The sequence below is a fragment of the Rousettus aegyptiacus genome, unplaced genomic scaffold (assembly GCF_014176215.1).
Source record: "Rousettus aegyptiacus isolate mRouAeg1 unplaced genomic scaffold, mRouAeg1.p scaffold_m13_p_2, whole genome shotgun sequence".
NCBI lineage: Eukaryota > Metazoa > Chordata > Mammalia > Chiroptera > Pteropodidae > Rousettus > Rousettus aegyptiacus.
Window position 1 is genome coordinate 70,963,179 of NW_023416295.1, and position 26,615 is coordinate 70,989,793.

Here is a 26,615-nt window from a genome sequence, read left to right on the forward strand (position 1 = left end):
TGCAATATTTAGATAACTTGAATTAATATATTTTTATTATATTAACATATTTGGTATACGGTGATTGTTTAATAACGGTATGAAATATTCTAATATATATCTATTTTCTTTTTTCGATCAGTACACCTGCCTCCACAGGATAGCAATGGCTCCAGAATTAGCAATTTTATCTGTTACTAAAATAAGTTTCCATAAATCTTTATTGTATATCAAAGAAAAATGTGTACATTTTGAGTCAGAAACAGTTACCATGGTATCTTTGCTGTTAAGGTATTTGTAATATCTCTAATAGAGGAATTTCAATTTGTAAAATTTAGCTCACTATTATTTCAAACAACAAACAAAAAGTAGCCTTTTTGAGGTTAAAAAAATATCTAGGGGTATATATGAAAAATATTCGAAGACAAATATTTCTAATATATTTGTCACAATGACTAGCCATGCAACATTTAGCATTTCTCCTTTTAAAGTATTTTATATATTCAGTGAAATTTTGTGCACTCTTAGACTGCATCTTTGAAAAACTATAGTAATGTGCATTTACTACTCTACTAGCTACAGATACCTAATTTAATATTTTATGTATTTGCCAAAAAAATTGCAAAGAACTTTTTATTTGATGGCAAACAAATTTATATTTAGAGAAATCAAAATGGAGTAAACATTGTTTGAGAAATATCACTCACTTTAAAAGTAGAACTTCAACTTCATAGAGCAGATGTGATTTTGTCTTCCATGGGATATTCAGTAATATCTGGAATCATTCTCATTTGTCATCACTGAAATCTAGTTGTTGCTAAATGTCATATAACGCACAAAACAGTCCTCTGCAACAAAGAATTATCAGGTCCAAAATGTCATCTCACCAATACTGAGAAACCCTGTTGTAGAGGATCGCAGGAAGTAAACCTGCCACCAACGCATAAATACCACGAGTAGAAAACGAGCTTTAAGACACAAGTACCCCTTCTTTGTGAACAGTTACACCGAGTACCCTGTAGTCCCCGTGATTTCATTGTCTATGTAACTAGCTATAGAAATTGTTTAGTATCAGAAGATAGATAAGTCTTACAGTTCAGCATGCTCAGCAAGAAAGTGCAATGACATTCAAGGTCCTTTAGGGATTGCCTCTCTCCATACCTACAGACGAGACTCTATAAATAAGCGCAAATCATAAGGACTCACTTATCTCTATGGTTCCTGAAGATTTTACATATAATCACCACAAAAATGTTCCATATAAGGAATTTTAAATTCATAGAAGAAAAAATACTGCCGTTCATTTAAGTTTTGTTTTGTTTTGTTTTTTTTTGTTTTTTGTTTTGTTTTGTTTTGTTTTGTTTTTGCTATGTAACCTGTAATATTCCAGTGATTTGTTTCCAATGTTCTTTTTGTCATTTCCGTGGTCCCACTTCAGGACATTTGCATGTGTCGTTCCTTGTGTCTGGAAAGCTCTTCCACCAGATATCCCCAAGCCTCTCTCCTTTATCTCCCAGACGTCTTTGTTTACTGGCCACCCCCTCACTTAGCTCTTTCTAACTAGGCCACCCCATCTAAATTTGGTATGTCTACACATATTCCCTGCCCAACTCCTTATCCCCTTTCTCTGGTTACTTATTCTCTTTAGTACTTACCCTAGGGTAGATTTTGTTTATTTATTTGTTGTCTCGCTACAAGAATGAAAGCTTCCGGATGTCAGAGATTTTGTTTTGTTTATTGATGGATCTTTAGGGCCTAGAACAGCACCTGACATACAGTAGTTATATAATGAATATTCATCGACTGGATTAATAAGTCCTTTAATTTGGCTGGCATTACTTTAAAATTAGTAATTCAGCTGAATCAACAGAGCTAATATTGAAACGTGATTTTTTTTTGTTCTAATATAAGAAACTGTACTAACAATCATTATTATTTGCATTATATGAAGTTATTTTGGTACTTACTGAATTAGTTATTATAATGGGCTTTTCTGATGATTTTTTAGGAATCTTGTAAACTTTTTAAATATTCTCATAATTCATTTGAATTTCCACATTTTTTAATGAAAAAAATTATTTTAGATAACACACTTTCCCAAGCATTCTTAAATTGACATCTCATTTTCTTGCACAAATTCAAATTATGCTTTTCTTGCACAGTTGCAAAGCTCCCTTGAATGGTTTTATATTCTATACTTATTTAGATGTATTGTTCTGCACTAATTTTCTTAATGGTTTTGCTGTGAAATAGTGAGGATTCCTTTAGCTTACTGTACCGAAATTGTTATAAAATACAGAATTTATATCAATATTTTTACTATCTTTTTCCTACAGATTATGCTATATTTAGCCTTTGACATTTTCTGTATGTTAACAATAAGGCATTTTACAGTATGTGCTACCTTGTTTTAAAAGTTCAGTGAAAATTATCAATTGAAGTGATGCTATTTGAATGTTTAAATGATCAAGTGCAAAAATAAGAAGTATATTAGAAAATATAACAAAAAGTGATTTAACAAAAATATAACAAAAAGTTGCCTTTTCATCTAATATGAAAGAGATTGAATCATTTACTATTAAAACAGTAAGTTCCAAAATGTTTTATTTTTATAAATTTTAACCTACTTCATAGGACTAAAAGGAATATGCAAGAATAGCTATGATATTTTTCATTCAGAAGCTGAAGTAACTTTTGCTCTGTTCTCTCATGGTAAGAAGGTAGAATTGAGTAGTAAAATGTCATTAATAGAAATTACTTTCTTTTCCCCCACTCACAATGATAACTCATATTTTGTATTTTTTTCATGAGATTGTTAGTCAGATATTACCACAAGAGGAGATGAAGAAAAGGCTCAGGAAAACAAAGCTTATTATATTCACAGGTTCTAGAAACAGAATCCACAGTACACCATGCAGGACCATGTAGTCACGAAGCAGAAGACAGTAGTGAAGAGAAGGCATTAAGCCACAGTGCTTATTAGAGTTTCTATGGGAAAGACAAGGTTGGACAGGATAAACAAGTTAGTTTTGGTTACTTTAAATAATTCCATTGGACTTTAAACAATAGGGGTGGTTGCTCGTTTCCAGTGTACCTACCTAGTCATAGGATGATTAATGCAGAGAAATACTGTTTCTTGAGGTATAGGGCCTATCTAGATAGAGGAGGTATGTCTCTGGATTGGTTAGTTTGCACATCAAAGGTCTGTTCCTGGCTGGGCCATTTGCTATCTTTAAGAATTGGCTATATTCAAAACATTTACAATACAACTCTCATGTTATCCAAAAATTAGTATTAGAGCATTATAATTAAGTAACTATATACTCATTGCATATCTGTAGGATCTTTCTTAAATAAGAAGCTACTCTGCTCTCTATAGTACACACTTTGCAGTGTTCATTTTAAAAGAATGAATGTAAAGAGTATACCTCTTCTGGTCAGAGCATTCAGCAAAATTATTTTCAGGTTACAGGCATGGTCATGCTATATTAGGGTTCTACAGAGAAATAGCACCAATAGGATGTGTACATAAAGAGAGAGAGAAAGAGCTATAGTTCAAAGAATTGACTCACACAATTATGTAGTATATTCATTACAAAATCTGCAGAGTGAGTTGGCAGGTGGTATACCCAGGGAAATGTCAATATGGCAACTCAAGTATATAGATAGTCTAGAAGCCAAATTCTCTCTTCCTCAGAATACCTCGGTCTGTTTTATCTTAAAACTTTCAATTTTGGATGAGACCACCCCACATTATAGATGGGAATCTGCTTTATTCAAAGTATATTGATTTCCGAACAAGCCCGATCCCATCTGATCTTAGAAGCTAACCAAGGTCGGGCCTGGTTAGTATTTGGATGGGAGACCACCAAGGAAGACCAGGTACAGTAGGTATAAAAAGTAAATAAAAAAAATAAGTGATTGTAAGCGGACAAGGTCTTCGCAATCTGTGAGGTCAAGCAAGGGTTGCCTCCCCGCCACCAAAAAAAAAAAAAAAAGTGTACTGACTTAAATGTTAAATCATCTAAAAAATGCCTTCATAACAAAATCTGGATTGATATTTAACCAAATATCTGTGGACTGTGGCCCAGACAAATTGGCTTATAATATCAACCATCATACATGACTAGCTGAAAATATGCTGTATGGTATGATAGTATAAATTAATAGCGAATTCCAACAAAAGCAATGCCCCAGAACCCAGAAACAATTATAATTTACGTCATATTTGCACATTAACTTGTTTGCTCTATCTTCATTTATTAAAGAATACCAAATTATGACTGTTCACTACCTTTCCTGGGAAGACAATTCTGTATGGATTCCTTACATTCCTGCGTGTCTTAGAGTGAGGCACTTATTTCCTTTTATTCTGAAGTATCATTGCAAGGATGTTTGTATAGATAAAAGACTTGAAACAAAAGATGGAGTATCCCTCTAGTGCAAAGAGTAGGACTGCTAATCACACATAATAAAAGATTTGAGTTTTCTAATTTCAGAATTCTGCTGTAATGCAATCCACTGTTTGTTGAAGGCATCTATTTGGGCCCATTCCAGTCACCTACATGGGATTCGAAGTAAGGGGCACTAACATCAATCTGCTAATTATTCTGCTTTCTGCCCCACAAGTAATAAAGTCCTTTATATCTGACCTATAAGTCTTGTGTCTTCTACAATCATCTGTGAAACCATAATGGGCTAACTAGCTGACTTGAAAGTAGAATAAAAAATCTCAATTTTTAACAGTTCTTGTAACTTTTCATTTTGATCATCACTTTAGATTGTTTTACTGGTGTCTATAATGCATACCATGGCACTCTCTTTACTCTCACATACACTTATCACTGCATTGAAGATTAAATATCTGAATGTCAGAGACAATCTGGTATTACTCTCCTGCTAAATTAAAACTGACATATGCTTTTGATGATAAAAGGAAACGATGATATTTTAATATGATCTGTTCATTTTGAAAATAAGATTCATATATGCACTTTGCATATCTCTTTAAATGAAACAGCAAATTATTTTGTTCTGATTGAGAGTAGCCTGCGTATTTATCTTCTCTGACCTAATAATTGAACTGAGGAAAGACCTGGAATAAAAATGAGGATGAGAACATCATCCTTAACTGGCCATTGGGAACAGATGGCATAGAAAACTTTAGTCTGGCCAAAGCCTTATGTAACCCCATGAGATAGAAAATTCAGCAGGCAAACTTTATTGCCACACTATTAATTAAATCAGCTTAATTCACTCTTGTCAGATACTTATGAGCTATGATGCCTTGGGCCATGTTGAAATGCACAAAGAGAATTTGTATTAATTGAACTACATGAATATGTGATAGGAGAGTTGTCCAAGTGCTGACTCTGAGGCAAGTTAAGCCATCCCTAGCCCTAGGCATGTCTACATGCATACTATGCACATCCAGTTATTTATGGCATGTGGCCATCCTCTGTACTCATGCAAACACTTTTATAATACTTCATCCTAACTCAGAAAATAATTCTCATACTAAGGAAAAGAAAACTTGGATACATTAAAAAATATATAGGCACTGTTTTTTTATAATAGCAATTGTGGAGTACGATTTCCAGTTTAATTCCTTATTATGTTATTCAAATTCTGTCATTAAGCATAAAGACTTATAGATTACTCTGGATATTCAGCCTATGTACTTTAACAAAACTAAGACCACTGCTCAGATCCTTAGCCTTTTTATGTATTTACTTTTAAGAATCTTTAAAAGTAGAAGATTTTATTTATAATATATAAAATTTTAATTCTCTTCCATAAATGTGTAATATCTAAAATTCAAAATCTGTAATGATGTTTTAGTTTTAGAAATATGTTTACACTCTTTTAAAAAATTCTTATTTTATCTAATTCAAGGTATTAATTAAATAACTTTTCTGTCTTATTTATTTTAAATCCACATAATTATTGCTTTTAATTTACTTAAATGTTATTATCTCTTATTCATCCTTAATTCCTTAATAGTAAGCATCACTTGTAGAAAATAACATTGCTACCTTCGAGAATTTTTCACTTATTAAAAAGTCTAGCTTTCGATGACATGTGTGTTTTGTAAAACACACTGTTAATAACATCCACTTATAAAAGTTATTACTTTGTGGAACAATGTTTACAAAAAATGAAAGAAACTTTAATAATTTGAGCCAAATTAATATATTAATTGTAAGTATTTACAGAGTGCATGAAAGTCTTTTTAATATGACATATATAGACATATCATTTCTTCACTTAGAATGCAATTATACACGCAATATTTTTTATTTATTTTAATTACTTTCAAGTAAACAGTACATTGATTAGACATCTATATACTTCATAAAATATCCCCCCAGTTGCTCCTTCCCTCCCCTGGCCCTCCACCTAGCCAAAATATTAATGCTAATTGCATTCCCTATGCCATATTCCCCATCCCCATGACCATCCATCAGCTACTAATTTGTAATTCTTTAACCCTTCACCCCATTTTTCCATCCCCTTATCTCCTTCCCCTCTGCCTATCACCAAATTGTCCACTATATTTGTGAGTATTGTTTTGATTAGTTTGTTCTTTTTATTCTTTAGAGTCCACATATAAGTGCAATCATATAATGTTTATCTTTTCTCTGTCTGATATAAATGCCTTCTAGCTCCATCAAAGCAATATCTTTTTCCATTCCCATCCTTTTAATCTGAAGCGAGACTCTTGTAGGCAACATGTAAGGATCTTGTTTTCCTTTTCCATTCATCCACTCTATCTTTTAGTTGGAGCATTTAATTCTTTTCCATTTGAGGTACTTATCGATAGGAATGTATTTGCTATCATTCTTTATTCCTATTTTTGATACATGTTTTCTTAAAGATGTCCCTTCAACATTTCCTGTAATGCTAGCTTGGTGGTGATAAATTCCTTTGGCTTATTTTTGTCTGTAAAGCTCTTTATCTGTCCTTCAACTCTAAATGATAGCTTTGCTAGATAAAGTATTCTTGGTTGTAGATCCAGGGTCTTTATCATGCGGAATATTTTTTTCCAAGCCCTTCTATCCTGCATAGTTTCTTTTAAGAAATCATCTGCAAATCTTATGGCTTTTCCCTTATAAGTAACTATCTTTTTTTTTTCTATTGCTGCTTTTAATATTCTCGATTTCTATTTAACCTTTGGCATTTTAATTATGATATGTCTTGGTGTGGGCCTGTTTGGATCCTTGATTTTTGGAATTCTCTGTGTTTCCTGGGGTTGTATGGCCATTTCCTTCACCAGGTTGGGGAAGTTCTCCATCATTATTTCTTCAAATAGCTGTTCAACATCTTGATTTTCTTCAGTGATACCAATCAGATGGATATTTGTACTCTTATTAGTGTCCCATATCCTCCTTAAATTATTTTTATAGTCTTGGCATCTTATTTCTTGTCATTCTGATTGAGTGTCCTTGGTTTTCCCACTCTTTAGATAGGGCATTTGATCCTTTTCTTTATTCACTTTGTTTATTCCTTTGTTTATTCCATTTAATATACTTCTCATCTCAGATAATGTGTTCTCCATTTCAGACTGGTTCCCTTTTATAATTTCCATTTCCATTTTTATGTTTTTTATCTCTTTGTTTAAGTTCTCACTGAATTTATCTACATTTCCCAAAAGTTCGTTGAGCATCTTTATAACCAATGTTTTGAGCTCTGCATCCGTTGGATTATTTGACTCCATTATATCTGGATCTCTGTTCTATCATATGTTTTCTGCTTCTTTGTCTTCCCATTTTGGCTGCCTTTCCATGTCTGGCTCTATGTACTAAGCAAAGGTCCTAAGACTCCCGGTCTTATTAGTGTGGATTTGTGAAGTAAGTGTCTATTCAGTGGTATAGTCTTAAGAGGGATTCAGTTGTAGGCCAAATTTAGCCCATGCCTCTGACCCTCCGGGGCCTCTTGTTAAGATCCAGCAAGCAATCCACAAATACTGTTCTTATAGTTACCTCAAAAGGCCACACCAGAAACTGAGGCCAGTTGCCTCCAGTGTGAGTCTAGATGCTGCTCAGTAAGGAGCACCTGACTCGCTAAGGATACACCTAAATGTGGCTTGAGTGGGGTCACTAGTTGTGGGAAGTGTGGTTTCACAGAATCCTCTGGGTGGAGCGACCTCTGTTATCCAATCTGATGACATCAGAGGCTATAGCGGTGCTGTGTCAGCACGCTGGGAGGCGGGAGGGCTCAACAGGGAACGGTGGATCCACTGGCACTTCTGCACAGAGTCTTGCCTGGGCCTCACTCTGATAATGTCTCACTATAAGTCCCTGATGCCCTCTGCGCACAGCCGATTTGGCACTGGTGCTCAGAGTGAATAGGTCTATCACCACAAAAATCCTCTCAGGGACGCAGCCCCTTTAAGAGGCATCTGCCACTGCTACTGCAGCTGCCTCTGTCCATCTTATTCAGTTGCTGGAGCGCGGTAAGCCCTGAGTCGTCACCCCATCCTACCTTCAGCCATTGCAGGGTGCTTTCTTGGATTTCTTCCTAGTTGTGTGGCTTGTTCCTCTAGATCTCAGGTGATTTTTCCTTGCTGCTGCTCCACGTTTTTACAACTTTGATTTGTTCATCAGAGGAATGAACAGAACCTTTATCATCTATAGCATTTCCACCCCCTCTCTCCTATACACACAGGCTTAATCTAAAAAAAGTGAACAAGAAACCATTATCTACTGAAATTTTTCTTTTTTTTCTAAGAAGTATAAATATGTTGAGAGTTTTTGCCCAGTGAAAAATAAAAATGAGTGTTTCGTGAAATCTAAGTAAGATTTGACCAGATTTCAAAAAACATTCATACTCTTTATTTGCTATTAGTTATATAATATTATTACTAGTTACATAACTTGCTATTAGCAAATTAGTAATATAACATAATAATAATAATTATGACAACAACGACAACAAGAAAAACAATAATGTAGTGAGTGCTGATTTTGAAACGTAGAATACTTGTATTCTACCCAAAGGTATCAAAACAACTACTCTAGCAAGTTTCTCTTTATCAATCGCCTTCCTTTCATTTGAAGAGTCATGTGTTTAATTAATTAATTAATTAATTAATTTCTCTGTTGTCACCTATATTTCTTTGAAATTTGAGTTCCATAAAACTTTATATATCCCTAATTACCTTGTTGAAGGATTTTTGTCATAGAAATTGTAATATTCAATCTCAAGTAGTCCCCAAACAAATCCTCTTGAATAAAAAATTAAATGTGCATAAACTGATGCTCTAAATGTCTTAGCATTCCATCTAAGCCATAAGTTAATTAAAGGAAGATACCTAAATGGAGGCAGAGTACTCTTCTTCTCAATGTATAATTTTTTGAGAAAAGAATTCATTGATTGCAGGCTTTTTCCTACAAGCATAAGAGAAAATTTCTCTGTGCACTGTTAAAGATAGCCTAAAAAACTCCCAATTTCCACATGAACTCTCTTGTGAGTTTCGTTATTTTAAGATTTGTAATCGGCTTTATTCTTCCTTTAACAGAAGCAAACAAACCAAAAAACTCACAAATAAACAACATCAAAAATCATTCTAGACTGATTGTTTCATTGCTGTATTAATAGACTAATAGCTAAAAGGAAGATTATTATAATAATGATACAATAATAACATTAATGACAACATTCTATACTTACTATGTGATGTTTACTATGTTTTATGTTTGCTATGTGATGTTTATAGACCCATTATATAGGTAAAAAAAATTGAGCCAAAGAGTTTTGGTTTACTATGTGCCAACCATTATTTTAAGAATTGTGCATATATTAATTCACTTATCATTATACCCATTTAACAGATTAGGAAATCAAAGAATAGAAAGGTTAAGTAACATATTCAGTTAGATAGCAGAGCCTATGCAGTGTGATTCCAGGATCTGTGATCCTAACTACTACTTTATGCTATTCAAGCAGTTCATTTTTCAAAGACAAAACAAACAAACCAATTAGGGCAGGATCACCCCAAATTCTGCTTTTTAGAATTCAATTACATTCCACTATTACTATGCATTCAAAACTGGCTCTGCATATATAATTTCTAGCTTAAGTTGGCCAGTGGTCAAAATGAAAATAAATATTACTGAACAATCATTTTAAAAGAGAAAAACATAAGGTATATTTCTATCAAGTAGCACCCATAAGAAAAAGAGCTAGGATATATATCAAATATTTGTTTAATTCTGATGTTAATAAAAACTGAGAGAATTGAGAACTCACAGTATTTACAGCAATCAATATGTTGTTTTATATGGAGTAGCTAATTTACTTTTCCTCATCACACTACAGAGTAGGTGCTATTATTTTCACTTTGCAAATGGAGAAATTACAGATCAAAATGACTTGAGTTTCTTACTCAGGTCTCAGAAACAAAATTTCAATCCAGAAACTATTGCAACTGCTTCATGTCGAAAAACAAAAATTCTCAAGTCAAATGTCAAAAGGAAAAGCTTTAAAAATAAGAGCATTAATGAAGAAAGAAGTTTCCATGTTGAAGTAGACTTCAAATGTAATACAATTTTTGAAAACCAGCTAATAGCCACAGACTATGATAAATAGAAAAGAACAAACCAATACTCTTCATTATACCAGAGCAGGAAAGTGCTCAGTAAAATTAAGTGGCAATAAAGTAAAGACAAAATTAAACTTTTTTTTTAAGCATAGGCACAATTAACCTATGAAAATTACTCATATTGGATGATAATGAAGCAGATAGTTCGGTGAAATTGAGAACATATCTGATTCACTATAATGGGATTTTCAGTTATATCAAATCACTTATTATATTAGTCATCCTGAGTCAGGGCACATGCTGATTAGCAGAAAAGGTCATAACAGGGAAAAAAAAAAAATTCCCATGGTCAGAAGGGCCATGATTAAAGAATGTGATACTAACAAATTTGTATTACATCTGCATATGAGGGAATGTCATACACAGCTCCGTCTCTGATATATTACTACCTCTTGCTTTGTCTAGTAAGTTCCAGTTCTCTACCTCATACCCAGGAGGAAGAGACAAGGGTTTCTCTGGTTTGAAAGAGGATTTCACAGTAATTTCTCATGCAATATGGGAATGGAACTATCTTTATTATATTGTGAACAGTTTGGAGGGTAGTTTACAAAAAAAAGAAGAAAAAGTGAGGGCAGAACTCACTGTAGTAACAATGAAGATCGTCTAATCTGAATTTTTATCCTAATTCTACCACCTTTTGTGTGATTATAGACTATAAACCTTCATTTTAAAGTATTAGAGTCCCCACTTCTATAAAAGAAAAGGTTTGAACTCATAAGATTATACATTTATAATATTCTTGTGAATTATTACTATCTATATCTTACAGAACTCTACAATAATGTCCTTTTAAAAACAAGTCTAGAATATACAGAAATATTTAAGTGTTTTTTTGAAACTCACTGTTCATAAAGTTCCATAATGAAAGTCTGTTCTGGGCTTTTGAAGGTGTGCTTCTGCTGAAACTGTTCATTTTTTGGCAAGAGTACAATCATTATTTTGATTACATTATTTACATTATAAGTTACAAGTTTGAAAACTCTTACTCTTGGAACATATTGCTCATTCATATTACTTGATTTTTTTTCTGAAATGTCTATATCACTCTATTTTTGTTCTGACAACTTATTTTTCATCCTTTTTTGCTCTCATCACATATTTTCCTGTTTCTTTTTGTATGTGTGGATTACCATTTCAATAAATCTAGAGAGGGCCTATCATTCACATAAAATGACATTCAAAATAAAAATGAAAATAATCTATGCAATAATAATATTTGCAAAAATCACACTATAAATATAGAACTCATTGATCAGAGTTGATTCCTATTTGAGTTGAACTTTCATTGAGTAGAACATAAGCAGTGGGCACTGTTGTAAAATATGTTCTTTCTTGTTATTGCTTTTTATAGATCTGGATAATGTAGAGGGCATTGCTGTGGACTGGATTGGAAATAACCTTTACTGGACAAACGATGGCTATAGGAAGACTATTAATGTGGCCAGGCTGGAAAAGGCTTCTCAGAGCCGAAAGACTCTTTTAGAGGGAGAGATGTCCCATCCCAGAGGGATTGTGGTGGATCCTGTTAATGGGTAAGATATATTTTATCAGATTTATATAAGAAAAATAATATTAAATAAATTTATTTTTTGCATACTTAGTAAGTTTTTTTTGCATTCACATGTGAATTTGTACATGAATGTTCTTATAGAGAAAAGGTGCTCATTTAGTGAATTGTTCTCCTAGAGAATGTGCTAAATAAACATGTCAAAATACATTTGAACTGAACTACACATACTATTTGTATAAGGGATATATTTATTTGATTTATTCAGATAAGCAGAGTAATTCTGACACCAAGATAAATAATTAAATTAGAAAAACAATCAATTTAACTTTTCTAAGGCTATCGAAATTTAATATATTTTAAAACTAGCAAAGTTTTTTTATACTTTTAATGTGTGGAAGACATTTTGTTAAATGGGTTACTATGCTCCTGTTTTGTAATCCTCAAAATAATTTTTTCAAATAGTTGCTATTCTATCCTTATTTTACAAGGAAGAAATCTATAACTGATCTTCAAAAGACTATTCAATTATTCAGAGACTAGGTAGGTATGTAAATCCAAGCCACCTATCTCCAAGACTTTACTCATAGCCTCTACCTCCACCACTTTTTACTAGTCTAGTTTGGTAATCACATAATTTTAGACATAACTATAGTTTTCATATAGTAACATCATTTTACAGTATATGCTACTTGTTTTAGTATAAGATATTTTGTGTAATTCCTGTGACTAAGCTTTCCTTTGATTTTTATTCAGAGCTGTTACTTGAACACAAACAATACTGTCCATAAAGAAATATCGAAGAAATGTGAATATGTCTAACAAATTTTAGAATTAAATACATAGGTTGTATATTTGTAACATAGATGTACAGTTGTTGTTTGTGATTTTTATCCTCTCTATACTTTACATTTTACTATTTCAAAATCACATCACAAAATAGATATTTTTATAGCTTACTACATACATACAAAAATAACCTAATTAAATAGGAAGCATGTGTTTCTATTATAAACTGAAATCACCAGTTTGTTGTTCCTAGAATTAATTGTGTTGAGAATAGCTCCAAATACAGTTAGGTTCCTTGTCCCAAGCTGACACTTAAGTGGTCCATGAACTCATTATATGAGTTTTTGTAAGGCATAATGATTATTTCAGCAATCTTATGCATAGATTTTATAATTATCTGTTCTATTCCATTTATCTGACCTGTAAACCAATGCAATCTTAATTTTAAGAGAGAGTATTTATTGCACACTGTCTAAATCTACTTAAAGCAAGATGTTTCAAATATGACTTAAAACAGCATCTTTCTTCTCAACATTCTGTTAGAGAAAAATATTTTCCGATAAAGTTGAAGGGTGTTCATGGTAGTCAGAAAGATGACAGTAATATGGAGGTCACAGAATCATATGATATGGGAGGAAATTTAGAGGCTGCTAGTTTCACCTGTCTCTTAAAATTCAGTAATCCCCTTCAATACTTCCCTAATAGGCAGGCATTCAACTGAGATTTGAAACCTATAACATCTACATAGTTTACAATATTTGGGGGCAATTCTTATTGATATGGCATTTTTTCTTTTCATTAGGGCAATATATGCATCTCTGTAATATCTGTCATGCTATAAAGAATGACTCTTATACCTCTGCTAGTCAACAGATTTTCAGAAAGAATACTGCTTTTATGCACCAACCTATAAAGCAAAAAACACATATGTGCGTGTATATGTATGTGTGTTTATGTATATATATTTCTCTGCACCAGTTATATAATGATTAATAAAACAGGCAGAGCCTAACCCTCATGAAGCATCTTGTGTTATCTGCAAGGTAGGGAGTAGGAAGATGAAATAATAAATACGTATCAAATAAGCAACTAATATAATTTCTATAGGCTGTGTTGTAGGAAAATAAACAGGTTTACATGATGGAGACTAATGATAGAAACCTATTTAAATAGGTTTGCTGAAAGGCCTAAGGAGGAGGCATTGTGTAAATCAAGACTTAATTGTAGAGAAGGAACCAGCCATTGTGAATAAAAGAGTATTCGAGGTCAAGAAAATCGTACATTTGAATATCTTAAGTTAGGCAAAAACTTCATAGGTCAGAAGAACTGAAATGAAGACAGTGAGGCTGGATTGTAGATAGCAAGGGGGAAAGTGACTTAGATGCAATTGAAAAGGAAAGTAGGACCTCGCCCGCCTTGTCTTCAGTGTAAGGGTAAAATAGAAAAGTGATACAATCAGATTTATATTTGAAAAATACTAATCTTATGGTTCTGTGGAGAATGGATTGAATGATACTAGAGCTATATGAATTTAATTATTCAAATAAATGTTTGACCATAATATAATTTTTTAAAAAGAGGAAGTAACTTTTGTTCAGAAAACTACATTTAAAATAGCATAATATAACTTTAAGCAAAACATTTTAGGGAAAAAATAACAAAACTAATTTATTTACATTTTCTTCTACCGTAATACCTATTTGTAGCTTTTACACAGAAGGAAAATGCCTGTGATTTTCTTTAATAATGGATTTTCTCCACCATACTTGCCTATTAACAATAATTATTAATTTCAAAGATATGCTTTATCAAAAACTTCATAACCTTTTATAGAGTCAGTAAAGATTGTATTCATTTATTTATTAAAATATATTTTTGATTAACTACCACAAAGATCAATGGAAATTAGTAAGACAATAATTGTCTTCAAGTTTATAATCTGTGTGCTTTGTGTATATACATATACACTCATAAACACAATTACCTATAAAAATAAACAGAATGAAATACATGGTCTTCAGAAATTTGGTGAGGTATTTGATTCAGAATTAATCTTTAGAGGATGAATAAGATTTCCAAATTAACAGAGTTCGTTCCAGGGGCTTGGGGTGTGCAGGCATAAGGTTAATCACTGTTCTGAAGGGACGGTATATAAGTAATTGTTTAGAGGCAGGAAAATTAGTGGTAGTTTTGAAGTAAGTTGAGTTCATTAAAGTTAGGGCAGAGGGAATGTGAAGGGACATAGTAGAAGATAAAACAAGAAACACAGAAACCTTCAGTGCTGTGATTAAAAGTTTGTATTTATTTTGCTGACAACAGAGTAATTGGAAGGTTTTGAAGATAAAAGTTATATCTTTCAATTCATGATTTAAGAAGACAAGTGATATGACAGCGCTATGAGAAACAACCCGTTAGGAGTTCCTTTTGAAAAGGGATGAAAGGTAGACTATAGCATTTGTAACAGGAATAGAAAAATGGGAATTCAGAGAAGAGACACTGAAAGAACAGGTTTGGCAGGCCTCAGTGATTGCTGATATGAGGATAAAGAAGGAGGGAAAATCAGTTATGACAGCTCTGTTTTTAAACTGATACCTGTGGAAGAACTCCCTCCTTTCTAATAATTTCACATTTCATAATTTATATCAATAATTTAGAAACCTACACTTCCAGTTCTCACTTCTCAAAATATTATCTATGTGAAATATGTCCAAAGCTGAGTACATACTTCCCCTGAACAGGATCGTGTATGTCCCTATCTCAATTAATAGTATTATACCCTCTAGTATACCCTCTCGTTAACAGCTAGATATTACGTCAGCAACAAACCAATTTTTCAACAATAAAATTTATTTTATATTCATGACAGAGACGATCTCAAGGATTTAGGTCTTTCTAGGTGACCACCAGATAATCTAATTTAATTTGGCGACATGATTAATATCGCCAAAGCCAAACTTCGTGTTACAGAGTACAAATATGAACAAGAAATAATCTGTGCCCTTAATTATTTTAATTTTTAATTAAAATCATCATATACATAGCACCATCAAATACGATACCAAGTACAAATACAATAAATACTATAAAATAAATTTAAAATGTCACAAGGAAACAAAGAAAAAAAAACCTATTTTGACAGAAAAGTTAGGGATAAATTTCATCAAAAAATTGTATTTGAATGGACCTTGAAAACTAGAGGTATACATTTTTTTCTTGCTATATTAGGAGAAGGCCAGCTTAACATAATTTTTATTTGGTGAATACTTCCAAGTTCCTGTTATGAAAAGATTTACATTAGTTCCTGCTTATTTTACAGGTTGTATTTCTTATTTTGTTTGTTTAGAAATCTTCACATTTGATCTTGATTACAAGGCTTTCACAAAATAACTTTTAATCAGATAATAAAATGGGAAGATGATCTAGTCTCTCTGTGTGTACATGTTATATGTGATTTGGTTTAGAGTCACAAAAAGTGTTATTATCAAAAGAAAAACTAGAGGGAAAGAAATCACAATTTTAACAAATTTTAAATTGTCACCTACAATAAAATTGCATCAATTAACCGCATTTAAATTTCAGGAAAGTTTCAAAAAAGAGGAAAAATTTGCCTATTTACCTTTTGCATAGTCAATGTGTGTAGTGGAAGTCCGATGTGGCATTAAAGCAAATGGAAAGGGTCTTCTCTTTGTTCCTAATTTGTCCCAATAATAAAACTTGAAAACATGTAGGACACAAGAAAAGCATACTTCCATGTTCATTTCCAGAATTAGAATGTATTTTGACTTAATAAAATCTCAGTGTATTGTCTAAGGTCTAAAAAGACATCTCAACATTATAGTAAATTGTTAGAAGTTAAAAGGAGCTTGATTGGCATGAGGTAATGAATGATGTGTTACATCCACAATTGTCCTAAATCTTTCTGCTTAGATCACTGCAGAATTATTAGTCATGGATATAGATTTCCCAAATCACCTTAGAAATTCCTTAGGTTCCACAATGTGGGAGGCAGAGGATCAATAATAATGGCATATCTAGGGTAAACGGCTTAAGAAAGCTTTGGTGCTTTATAAAGTTGTTTATGAGGTGACCGAATTAAAACCTATATTAATTAATAACTCAGGAACTTTCACATGACCCTAAAACAACATAGGTGGAGGGTTGAATTACAGCATTAGCTCAAGGCCTCCTCTCCCACTATTATAGCTTACACGGAAAGTTTTGTTTTTTTAGAAGCAGATGCTTTTGTTTGAGATAGAAATTAAAGCTCAAATTCTCAAGGTCGGTCAACCTGCTGTTATTAAACTTATGTGCAGCTAAATCATCTGTGGATTTTAGGGTAATAATAAGCAGCAATAAAGTATAGATAATTTGCATCAGGAAGACAAATTGGACTTGGCTATACAAGCACAATATGACTGCCTTTTAGAACAAAGACAATCCAATGGCTGTCTTAAAAAATAATAATTCATATGAGATTAAATCAAGTCAGGAGTAGATCATTAACTGTGCCATGAGCTCTCATGTCAGTCAATCTGCTTTTAATTACATGATTGACTATATGTTTTATGAAGCGACCACCTTTTAAAAATAATTAATACCTAAACTTGTCATCGACACCAAAGAAAATCAATATTTGGTACCTGCGGTTAGATTAATTAATCATTTAGGCTAGTGAGTGTGGTAGTGGTGGTAGCAGGTTGTCTATAATGTGTCTAAATCCACTGCACAAATCTTTACTTCCCTTAGTTTACTTCATAGCTGCCTCTTCCCTTTGGCAGATATGTGTATAGATAGGAGAAAAAAAAAAATAGACTGTGATTAGATTTTGAGGAGGTGCTGAATCTGAGGAAGCATCCTTCTATACAGTGACTGGTTGAAATAACATGCATATGCTCTTGTTTGTAATGTCTTAGTTGGATGTATTGGACAGACTGGGAGGAAGATGAAATAGATGACAGCGTGGGAAGAATCGAGAAGGCCTGGATGGATGGCTTCAATCGGCAGATTTTTGTGACTTCAAAGATGCTGTGGCCAAACGGTTTAACTCTGGACTTTCATAGCAACACATTATACTGGTGTGATGCCTATTATGATCATATTGAGAAAGTGTTTTTGAATGGAACTCACAGGAAGGTATAAGACAAATGCTGCTGTTTTTAACCTTCAGTTCTTTTCTCGCACAGCCTTGTTGTGTTGTATTAAAAATATTTTCATGTTTATTTTTACCCCTCTGAGGTAGCTGCCAGTAGTCTCTGTGGGGTGGCTAAGGGAGACTGAGCGTTAAGTAGTGCAGCTGACACTCGCCTCTGGGAGAACAGGGCCAGCTCACTGTGGTATGCCAGGATTGTGAAAGTTTTAAAAGAAGCTCTCAGGATACCAGAGCTGTTTTAAAATTCATTTTGTCTACATTATTGATAAGTTTGCTATGACCAAGCAACCAAACTCTATTCGAATGTCTTCAATATTTACAGCTGTAATTTAACTTATATATTATAAAAAAAGTAATTATAATGCATTTATTTGAATAAATTCATGACATTGGAATTGAAACACAAGAATAAACTAAACTTCAAGCATGTTGGTATGAACAGATCTCAACTTCTTTCCTTTTTGGTAGAATCGTTTCAAAAAGATTTTGAAATTCTTTGGTAAAACTGAGGATATCGTTGACTGTGTAACACAGGCAGTGTAGACAAAACATCATCTCTGTATTTTATCTTAGAATTACCTAAGCACATACAACATTATGAAATGACTTCAATTGTTTAGCAAAATAATGGAAAAATGGAATATTAGAAATTACCAAAATGCTTCCTTTGACATAATATTTCATTCATTTTTGTAAAGGAAAACTATGCAGTTGGCCAATTGAATTCTTTATGAATTCTGCTTGAGAAGTAACAGTAAAGACTATTTCAATTATTGGTTCACTCTAACAGTGCTATAAATATTCTTCTCCAAATGAGTAAAATTCATTAGCATTTAATATCACATACTTAACACATGATAAATAAATAGTTATGATTCCTTTGAAGATGTTTCTATGTACACAACATGCATAACACTTTAATGGCCAGGATATTTTATCTTCATAGAGATGATAAAATGAAAGTAAAAAACTATCTCAAGTATTTGATATATGAAAACTTGTTATGAAGAATTCAGATAAAAGGAGCAAATTTTGAATTGCTAATGCAACATTATTTGGATAACATCCTCAATTCTCTAATATTAAATTAAATGAGTACAGATATTTTTTATTGTATATAATTGTATAAGTGGTGAAAGGTGAAAAAGTATTATCATTATTGAAATATTCCTTATTCTTCTTCTATGCCCTACTTTTGAAAGAGGACTTATCACATGATTGTTGCATTTAAGTAAGGACAACATAAAACTGAAGCATTAAGAGTGTATCCAAAAAATTGGAATTAAAATTAACCAGTAAGCCTTGTTTATCTTTTTACTAATAAATTTTCCTATGTTCAAAATTAAAATTTTAACTTTTTCCCTGTCATCTAGATTTCTTCAATTTGCATTATCTCAATTAAATAGGAAGATCCCTTTTACTCCCAATGTCTTAAGACCATGTTGTATCCCCTGACTATTGGATGAGCAATATTGCAATGTATACAATGATACTAATCACTCAGATCATTTTATATCCTGGGGTATGATTCTGGAATATCATAAAGAAAAGACACAGGGAAGAGTATCAGGAAAAGTCATTTTAATGTTTGCATTTCTTGATCATATGTATAATACCAAATATGAGAATTTAAATGGATAAAATGCACATGGTCTCCTTTAAATAACACTTTCTAAAAAAAAAAACAAAAAAAATATGCTCACATTGTGAAATCAATTTTTCAAATGTACTGAAAGAAAATATGAGTTAAGATATTAGGTAGATCACTATCTGTTATGCTTATTTAAATAACATTTTCTCTAAATATTCAATTATGTTTCTAAAGATCTGTTTTGAATTTTCACAATGTGTTTATATTTTACAGATTGTTTACAGTGGGAAAGAATTGAACCATCCTTTTGGACTGTCACACTATGGGAATTATGTGTTCTGGACTGATTATATGAATGGCTCCATTTTTCAACTAGATTTGATAACAAATGAAGTGACATTACTAAGGCATGAAAGACCACCTCTTTTTGGGCTTCAGATTTATGATCCTCGAAAGCAACAAGGTATTAAAAAAAAAAATAAAATTGCTTCTGTGTTTCACATATAATAACATTTCACAGTAGTTACAAAAGGTCTTATTTGACAGTGTTACTGAAATTTTATGATAAAAGATGTCTATTCCAAAGTCAATCAAATCTAAGACTTTGTTATCATACAAATTTATTATTTTATTGTTCAAAATAACCTGAGTGAGTAACTCTGGGAATTCTATTTGAATGATGTTCAAAGTTTTCTCCAAATAATTCCTTTTCGATGTTTTCTTCACTGAAGAATTCTGTTAGTTATTTAAAGTAAAAAAAAAATCTTAATGCTTTCAAAAAGTAACTATTGTGAGCAGTTAGAAAAACTTTGAGTGGATAAGGAACATGATGGAAAATATTTAAAAATACATTATACAAAAATTATATTTTAAAAATTATCTTACTATATTGATCTTATTAGTTTCATGTACATTTAAGGAGCATTTAATTATTTTAGATGATATGAAAGTAGAATAATCTACTATGATATTTATATCTTATTAAAATAATAGTGTATGTTTTATCTACATGAGTTATTAATATTTATTAGGCTATCCACAAATAGCATGACTCAGTACTTAGATATTAAACAAAGAAAACCATTTGGAAAACATTTGGTATATATTTTTTTTGTTATTAATCTAAAGCCATTGTCCCTTTTTTTAAAATGGAGCTATCCTTATGAGAGTTTAATGAGCATACATTTCAGTATATTTAGGATAAAAAGTTATATCCTGAGCTTTCAATGCATATGTTGTCAATAGGAAGTAATCAGGCAAGAAGAGTTTTTTGAAGGTATTTTCAGGTAAATGAGTGATATTAAAAGCAAATTATTTTTAATCCTTTTTTTTCCCTACTCTATTAAAATTGCCTCATTGGGATACAAATACAATTTTATAAAATAATGGAGTCTCCAGCCATGTTACCTTGAACAAGCCCAATCTCATCTGATCTTGGAAGCTAAGCAGGGTCGGTCCTGGTTAGTACTTGGATGGGAGACCACCTAGGAAGACCAAGTGCTGTAGGCATAAAAAATAAAAATAAAAAATAAGGGAGTGTAAGCTGACAAGGTCCTTGCAATCTGTGAGGTCAACCAAAGGTTGCCCTGCCTAAAAAAATAATAATTAAATAAAATAAAAATAAAATAAAAATAAAATAAAATAATAAAATAAAATAAATAATGAAAGTCCATAAAGCAAGAAGTACATAAAGTTTCCATAGCTAGTCAAAAAACAAAATTATCTTTAAAAAGAATAAAAATTATTTGGGATAGCATAAGCTATAGTTGTGGACAAAAAATAAAGAATATAGCAACTGCCTGCATAAATTAAATACTAATATTTTCAGTTATATTTACATCAATCCTGCTCCCCACCACTACCACCACCATTGTCCTCTGTAAATTGAGGCAACACTATGAACAGGAATCACCCTTTTCATCTCCTGTAGGGTATCATTTTCAGGATTGCTTTTCCCTCTAATTTTACTATTGTTAGTTTCTTGGATTTCATTAAACCACTTGTTATACAATCACATTTCCTATTTCTATTCTTAGAAATTTTCCAACTTAAATGTCATTGCTGAACTTCTGTAGCCAAATTCTATGACATTTTCAGAATCATTATTTTCTTTAAACTCCTAGTTGTTTTAGAAAATTGATCAATTCAATGCAACACAGGAGATGAGAAATGCCCTGGCTTACTATAAAATGGACCTGGGCTTAAATCCAGATCCTAACAATTTCTCCTTCTGAAACTGAACACATCACAAAGATTTAACAATGATAAGAAATGCTTTCTTCATAAAATTCCTATAAGAAATTAAAGAAATTGTTATATAAGAGTAAGCCTTAGAACAGTTTTAGCTATGTTTTATATTAATTAATTAATTCGCCCTTATCATTTCTTAATCCAGAGGCATATATTTGTACCTTTCTTTCCATATAAGCCTTCTATATAAATATTTAAGGAGTAATATGTCACAATTGTAAACAAACAGCACATGCCTCTGGTAGGAATATGAAGAATATATTTATGTATTTATGAGGACTATATTTGGTATTCCAGACAATGTCATTGACATATAATTGTTCAATACTATTCCTTGGATGGACAGTGTTCTTTTAAATGTACTTTAAAAAGTTTAATTAAAGAGACTTAGCCCTGATTACCAAATTTTTTTTACAACCTTCATTGTAGAAACTGTTATGTTTTGTTTTCCTGAGAGAATGTGTTCAGCCAAATTTACTGATTAATTTTCATCAACATAGGTAAAATGATCAATAAGTTTGAGTTTTCTACCCAGTTTTCATGTAGCTAAAAATTGACTAGTCTTACCTGAATCTTATGAACAGACGATACAATATGGAAAGGTTGCCTGGCCAACACGTCAGTCAATAAATGTCGAAACTGGATAACTACTAAGGACCTAAATTTATAGTATATTTTACTTTATGGATTATGAAGCAAAATGCACTCAGATGTTAAAACAGAGACACGTTATCTTACCATGTTATAATTTTCTCTAAGCGGTGTTTCTCTTTGCATCTTATGAGCATCAGATATTAATAAATACTTAGAAACATATAATTAGTGGCACATAAACTTTGGTTATATATTGTCTTGTTATAATTTTTTTCCCCCTAAGGATAACATAGTTGCAATTGAACAGGACACCATATCCCTAAGTATTACATATCACTATTCTTCATGGAATGGAATAATCCTTAATCCTTAATGGAATAAGCCTTAGATAGCCTTGTACTTTCTCTCTCCCTTTCTTTCTCTCTCTATGAGAGACTATAATATATGACTTTATTTCTATATGTAGTGAATACAAACTACGTTTACTTAAATGTGGTATTTATATATGTGTCTTTGAATATATATATATGTACCTCACTTAGGTGATAAGTATCATCATGCACACACATATGTATACACATCACTTCACAGGAATACCATCAAAAATTATTCATAAAAAATTATTCATAATGCAATATCTAAACTCTTTTAGACTTGGTGTAAGAAAATTAGTCAGCTAATTTCACCTTTCCAGATCAGGAAAGTCTCATCACATTTTTTTGGTAACATACCAGCTTATTTCAGGAGGATAGACATATAATCATACTAAACAGAAAGCTATCTCTAAGAATGAATTTCTGAGTAATTCTTAGAGATTTAGGGTCAAAATATTTTTGTCACATACTACTATTCTTTCTTCTGGTTTAACTGATTGATAAGCTTTCTTCTTTTTCATTTACATTAAGTATTTAGAACAATTTTTATAACCCTTTCCTGAAATTTCTCATATAAAGTACAAAATAGTATAAAACTAACACATTTTTATCTTTTTATCCTCTAGGTTCAGAAGCATAATTTTATTTTTCTGACATGTTTCAGAGAATGAGATAATCAAAACCAAGTACAATATTCTAAAAGGAGTTGATGAGTAATACCCTGAATAGATAAGTTCTATGCCAAATATATTAAATTTATTAACTAATAAATTAACTGTAATTATAACTACCAGGAGGTAGGCTAAACATTCTTACTTAAATCTCATAGATTAAATTTAATATAAATACTATTGACTTTTGTTATACATATGAGAAACAATGATCAGGTAGATATAGCCATTTGCCCTCAGGAAACAATGAGCCAGAGATAAACTGGGATTCGAATTCAGGTTTTTCTGACCACAAAATATTTTTGGGTGATTAACTTATCTGGCCAATAATTTGTAAAGATTATGTAATGATTATACTTTTTTTAAAAATTTAATCATATAATTAAATGTCTGTTCACTAACAGGTTAATTAAAAACCTGGAATAGGAGATGATTCTCATTATAACTACTATACTTTTAGAAGAAAAAGAACATGTCTTCTTACATTACTGTACTTTTATCATTGATAAATTTTATATTTAAAACTTTTTTTAAAATATAAAGTTCTCATTGATTGTCTTTATAGAAACAAGGATTCAAGATCTTGTTACAAAGCAGTAGCATAAGACACAGCAATTTTTATTTAATGCATGACTTGATTATTAACTACATTATTTTATAGCTCTAGTAAGATTTAGTGATAGGAGCATCATCACAAAATTTCTCTTTTGTTTTCAAATTTTCTACTTTGAAGATAATTGCCATAAAAAATACTCCACAATACTAACTCTTGATAGAGTTCAAGTACAAGCACATAAGTAGCTTCAGAGAAGTCAAATGCAAAAACAATTTTCCATGAATGTATAATTCTATAAGAGAGACCTATTTTATCCTTTCCTCAGATTGACATCATTCAAAGTTGATTCTTCTGAAATTATCCTAGGTGAAATATTTAATTCATTTGGACTCAGGGTCTCACTCCACTAGTCTTTATCCAGGTTTATAACAAATGCGAGCCTAATTTCTCTTCTCAACTGCAAGCCAGACTATCTCTCCATCGAGCAGAGAAAAAGAAAATCCCCATAGGCTTACGTTTTATATTAGGTTCAAAGACTTCTAACTTCACATGTGATAAAACTGAGAAGTCAGCAGTCCAGGAGGCCTATTACAGAAAAGGAGATTTTTTTTTTTTTTTCCTTCCACAACTTTGAAGAAAATTCAGATAAGAGTGAAATGGTGTAATTCCTTTAGGCTGATGGTTTATATGTTCTGCTGTTTCCTAAAACTGAAAGATATTTTATTAATAAAAGTCAAATTACTAAGGCCTAGAAACATTGATATATTAATATGTTTGTGAAATGTTTTAATATATTATTTGTGTCTTTATTACTATTCTATGAAAGTTATACTTTTAACTAATCTACCTTGAAATGCTAACTATATAGAATATGTATATATACTTACATACAAATAAATATAGACCCTTATCTTGATAAAACAGACATATCTATCCAAATACTTTTACCTTGTATAGGCACCCCAAATGATTATTTCTATCATTCAAATTTCTAATTAAAAGTTGTATGTATGTATATATGTATGTATGTATGTATGTATGTATTTATCAATTTGACTAATGTTTACCAAACATACATTCTGTCTCAGACACCATAAAGGGCAGAACAATTCTACTTCTCCAAAATATAAGATTGGGGGAAAAAAGACAAAAGTTTTTGCCCCAGATAGACCACTATCTTGAACCTAATTTTAAAAGCTACTCTTCTTTGTTTTCCTTGCAGATTTAATTTCCTTAAGTATCTGCTTCCAGAGTAACTTAATGAATATTTTTATTTTGTTGTATTCAGTATGTTATTTTTCTGTCTTTTTAAATCTAATTTTATTTTGTCATATATAAATATGTTAGAGAATAAAAGCATGAATTTTAGATTTACAAAAAGAAAACTTGCTTCAAATTATTTAGGGAGATTGATTAATAAAAGTCACTATTATTATTATCTAGAAAGAAGTAATAATCCTTATTCTAAATACTTATTTTTAATAAGAATGTTTTATTTCTAGACATTAGAAAAGTCATTGAAACCCATATATACTCAGTATTACCACCTACAAATGAAATAAAACTTATAAGTTTGTTATAAAAATTGAATTAAATTAAATGTATATTTAAGATAACTAGCCCTGGGATTGATACAAAGTGGATTTTCAATTGTGATAACTATCAATATGTTCATGAACTGATTCATCGATATGTATGCCTGTTTTTTTAGTTTTATTAAATTTATCAGGGTGGCATTGGTTTATAAAATTATATAGATTTCAGGTGTAGAATTCTATAGCACATCATCTTCATATTGCATTGTGTACTCATTGCCCAGAGTCAAATCTCCTTCTGTTACCATATACATGAACTCCTTTATTCTTTTCTACCTCGCCTCCAACCTCATTTCCCTCTGGGAACCACCATACTATTGTCTGTGTCTATGAGTTTCTGTTTGTCTTATTTGTCTGTTGCTTTCAGCATTATATCTCACATATGAGTGAAATCATATGGGTCTTGACTTTTTTTGTCTAACTTCCTTTGCTTAGCATGATATTCTCAAGGTCCATCCATGTTGTCAGAAATGACAAAATTTCATCTTTTCTTATGGCTGGGTAATATTCCATTGTATGTATGCATCACAGCTTTATCCAATCATCTATCAAAAGACACCACTTGTTTCCATGTTTTGGCCACTGTGAATAATGCTGCAATGAACATAGGGGTCCATATATCTTTACAAATAAATGTTTTCAAATTTTTCTGGGTAGATACCCAGAAAAGGGATTGCTAGGTCATATGATGAATTCTATTCTTAATTTTTTTAAAGAAACTCCATGCTGTTTTCCTAATTACTTAAATTATAAATTAAATTATATATTACTTAAATTGTAAATATTAGTCATGGTATTAAAGTATAAGATAATTAGCATATATTTTCATGTGAAAAATATGTCAGTATGTTTTCAAAACTTTCTTATTTATTACTGTTTTAAATTCATCATATTTCTCAAAATATTTTGAATTAGTTCTAATTTTACAGAATCTGAATGCTTCTAAAATATTGAACA

At 31.5% G+C, this 26,615-nt stretch overlaps 1 protein-coding gene and 1 pseudogene across 4 annotated transcripts in view; both read left to right on the forward strand.

Annotated features, from left to right (window-relative positions):
- The window catches only part of LRP1B (LDL receptor related protein 1B), a 1,622,137-nt gene that overhangs the window by 955,136 nt on the left and 640,386 nt on the right, over nucleotides 1-26,615 (forward strand). For all 4 annotated transcript variants that reach the window (XM_036236560.1, XM_036236558.1, XM_036236559.1 and 1 more), the window contains exons 12-14: nucleotides 11,934-12,114; nucleotides 17,792-18,011; nucleotides 19,892-20,081. In XM_036236560.1, the coding sequence (XP_036092453.1) occupies nucleotides 11,934-12,114; nucleotides 17,792-18,011; nucleotides 19,892-20,081 (591 nt within the window). The remainder of the gene's footprint in view (nucleotides 1-11,933; nucleotides 12,115-17,791; nucleotides 18,012-19,891; nucleotides 20,082-26,615) is intronic.
- LOC118614800 lies at nucleotides 21,009-21,127 on the forward strand (annotated as a pseudogene).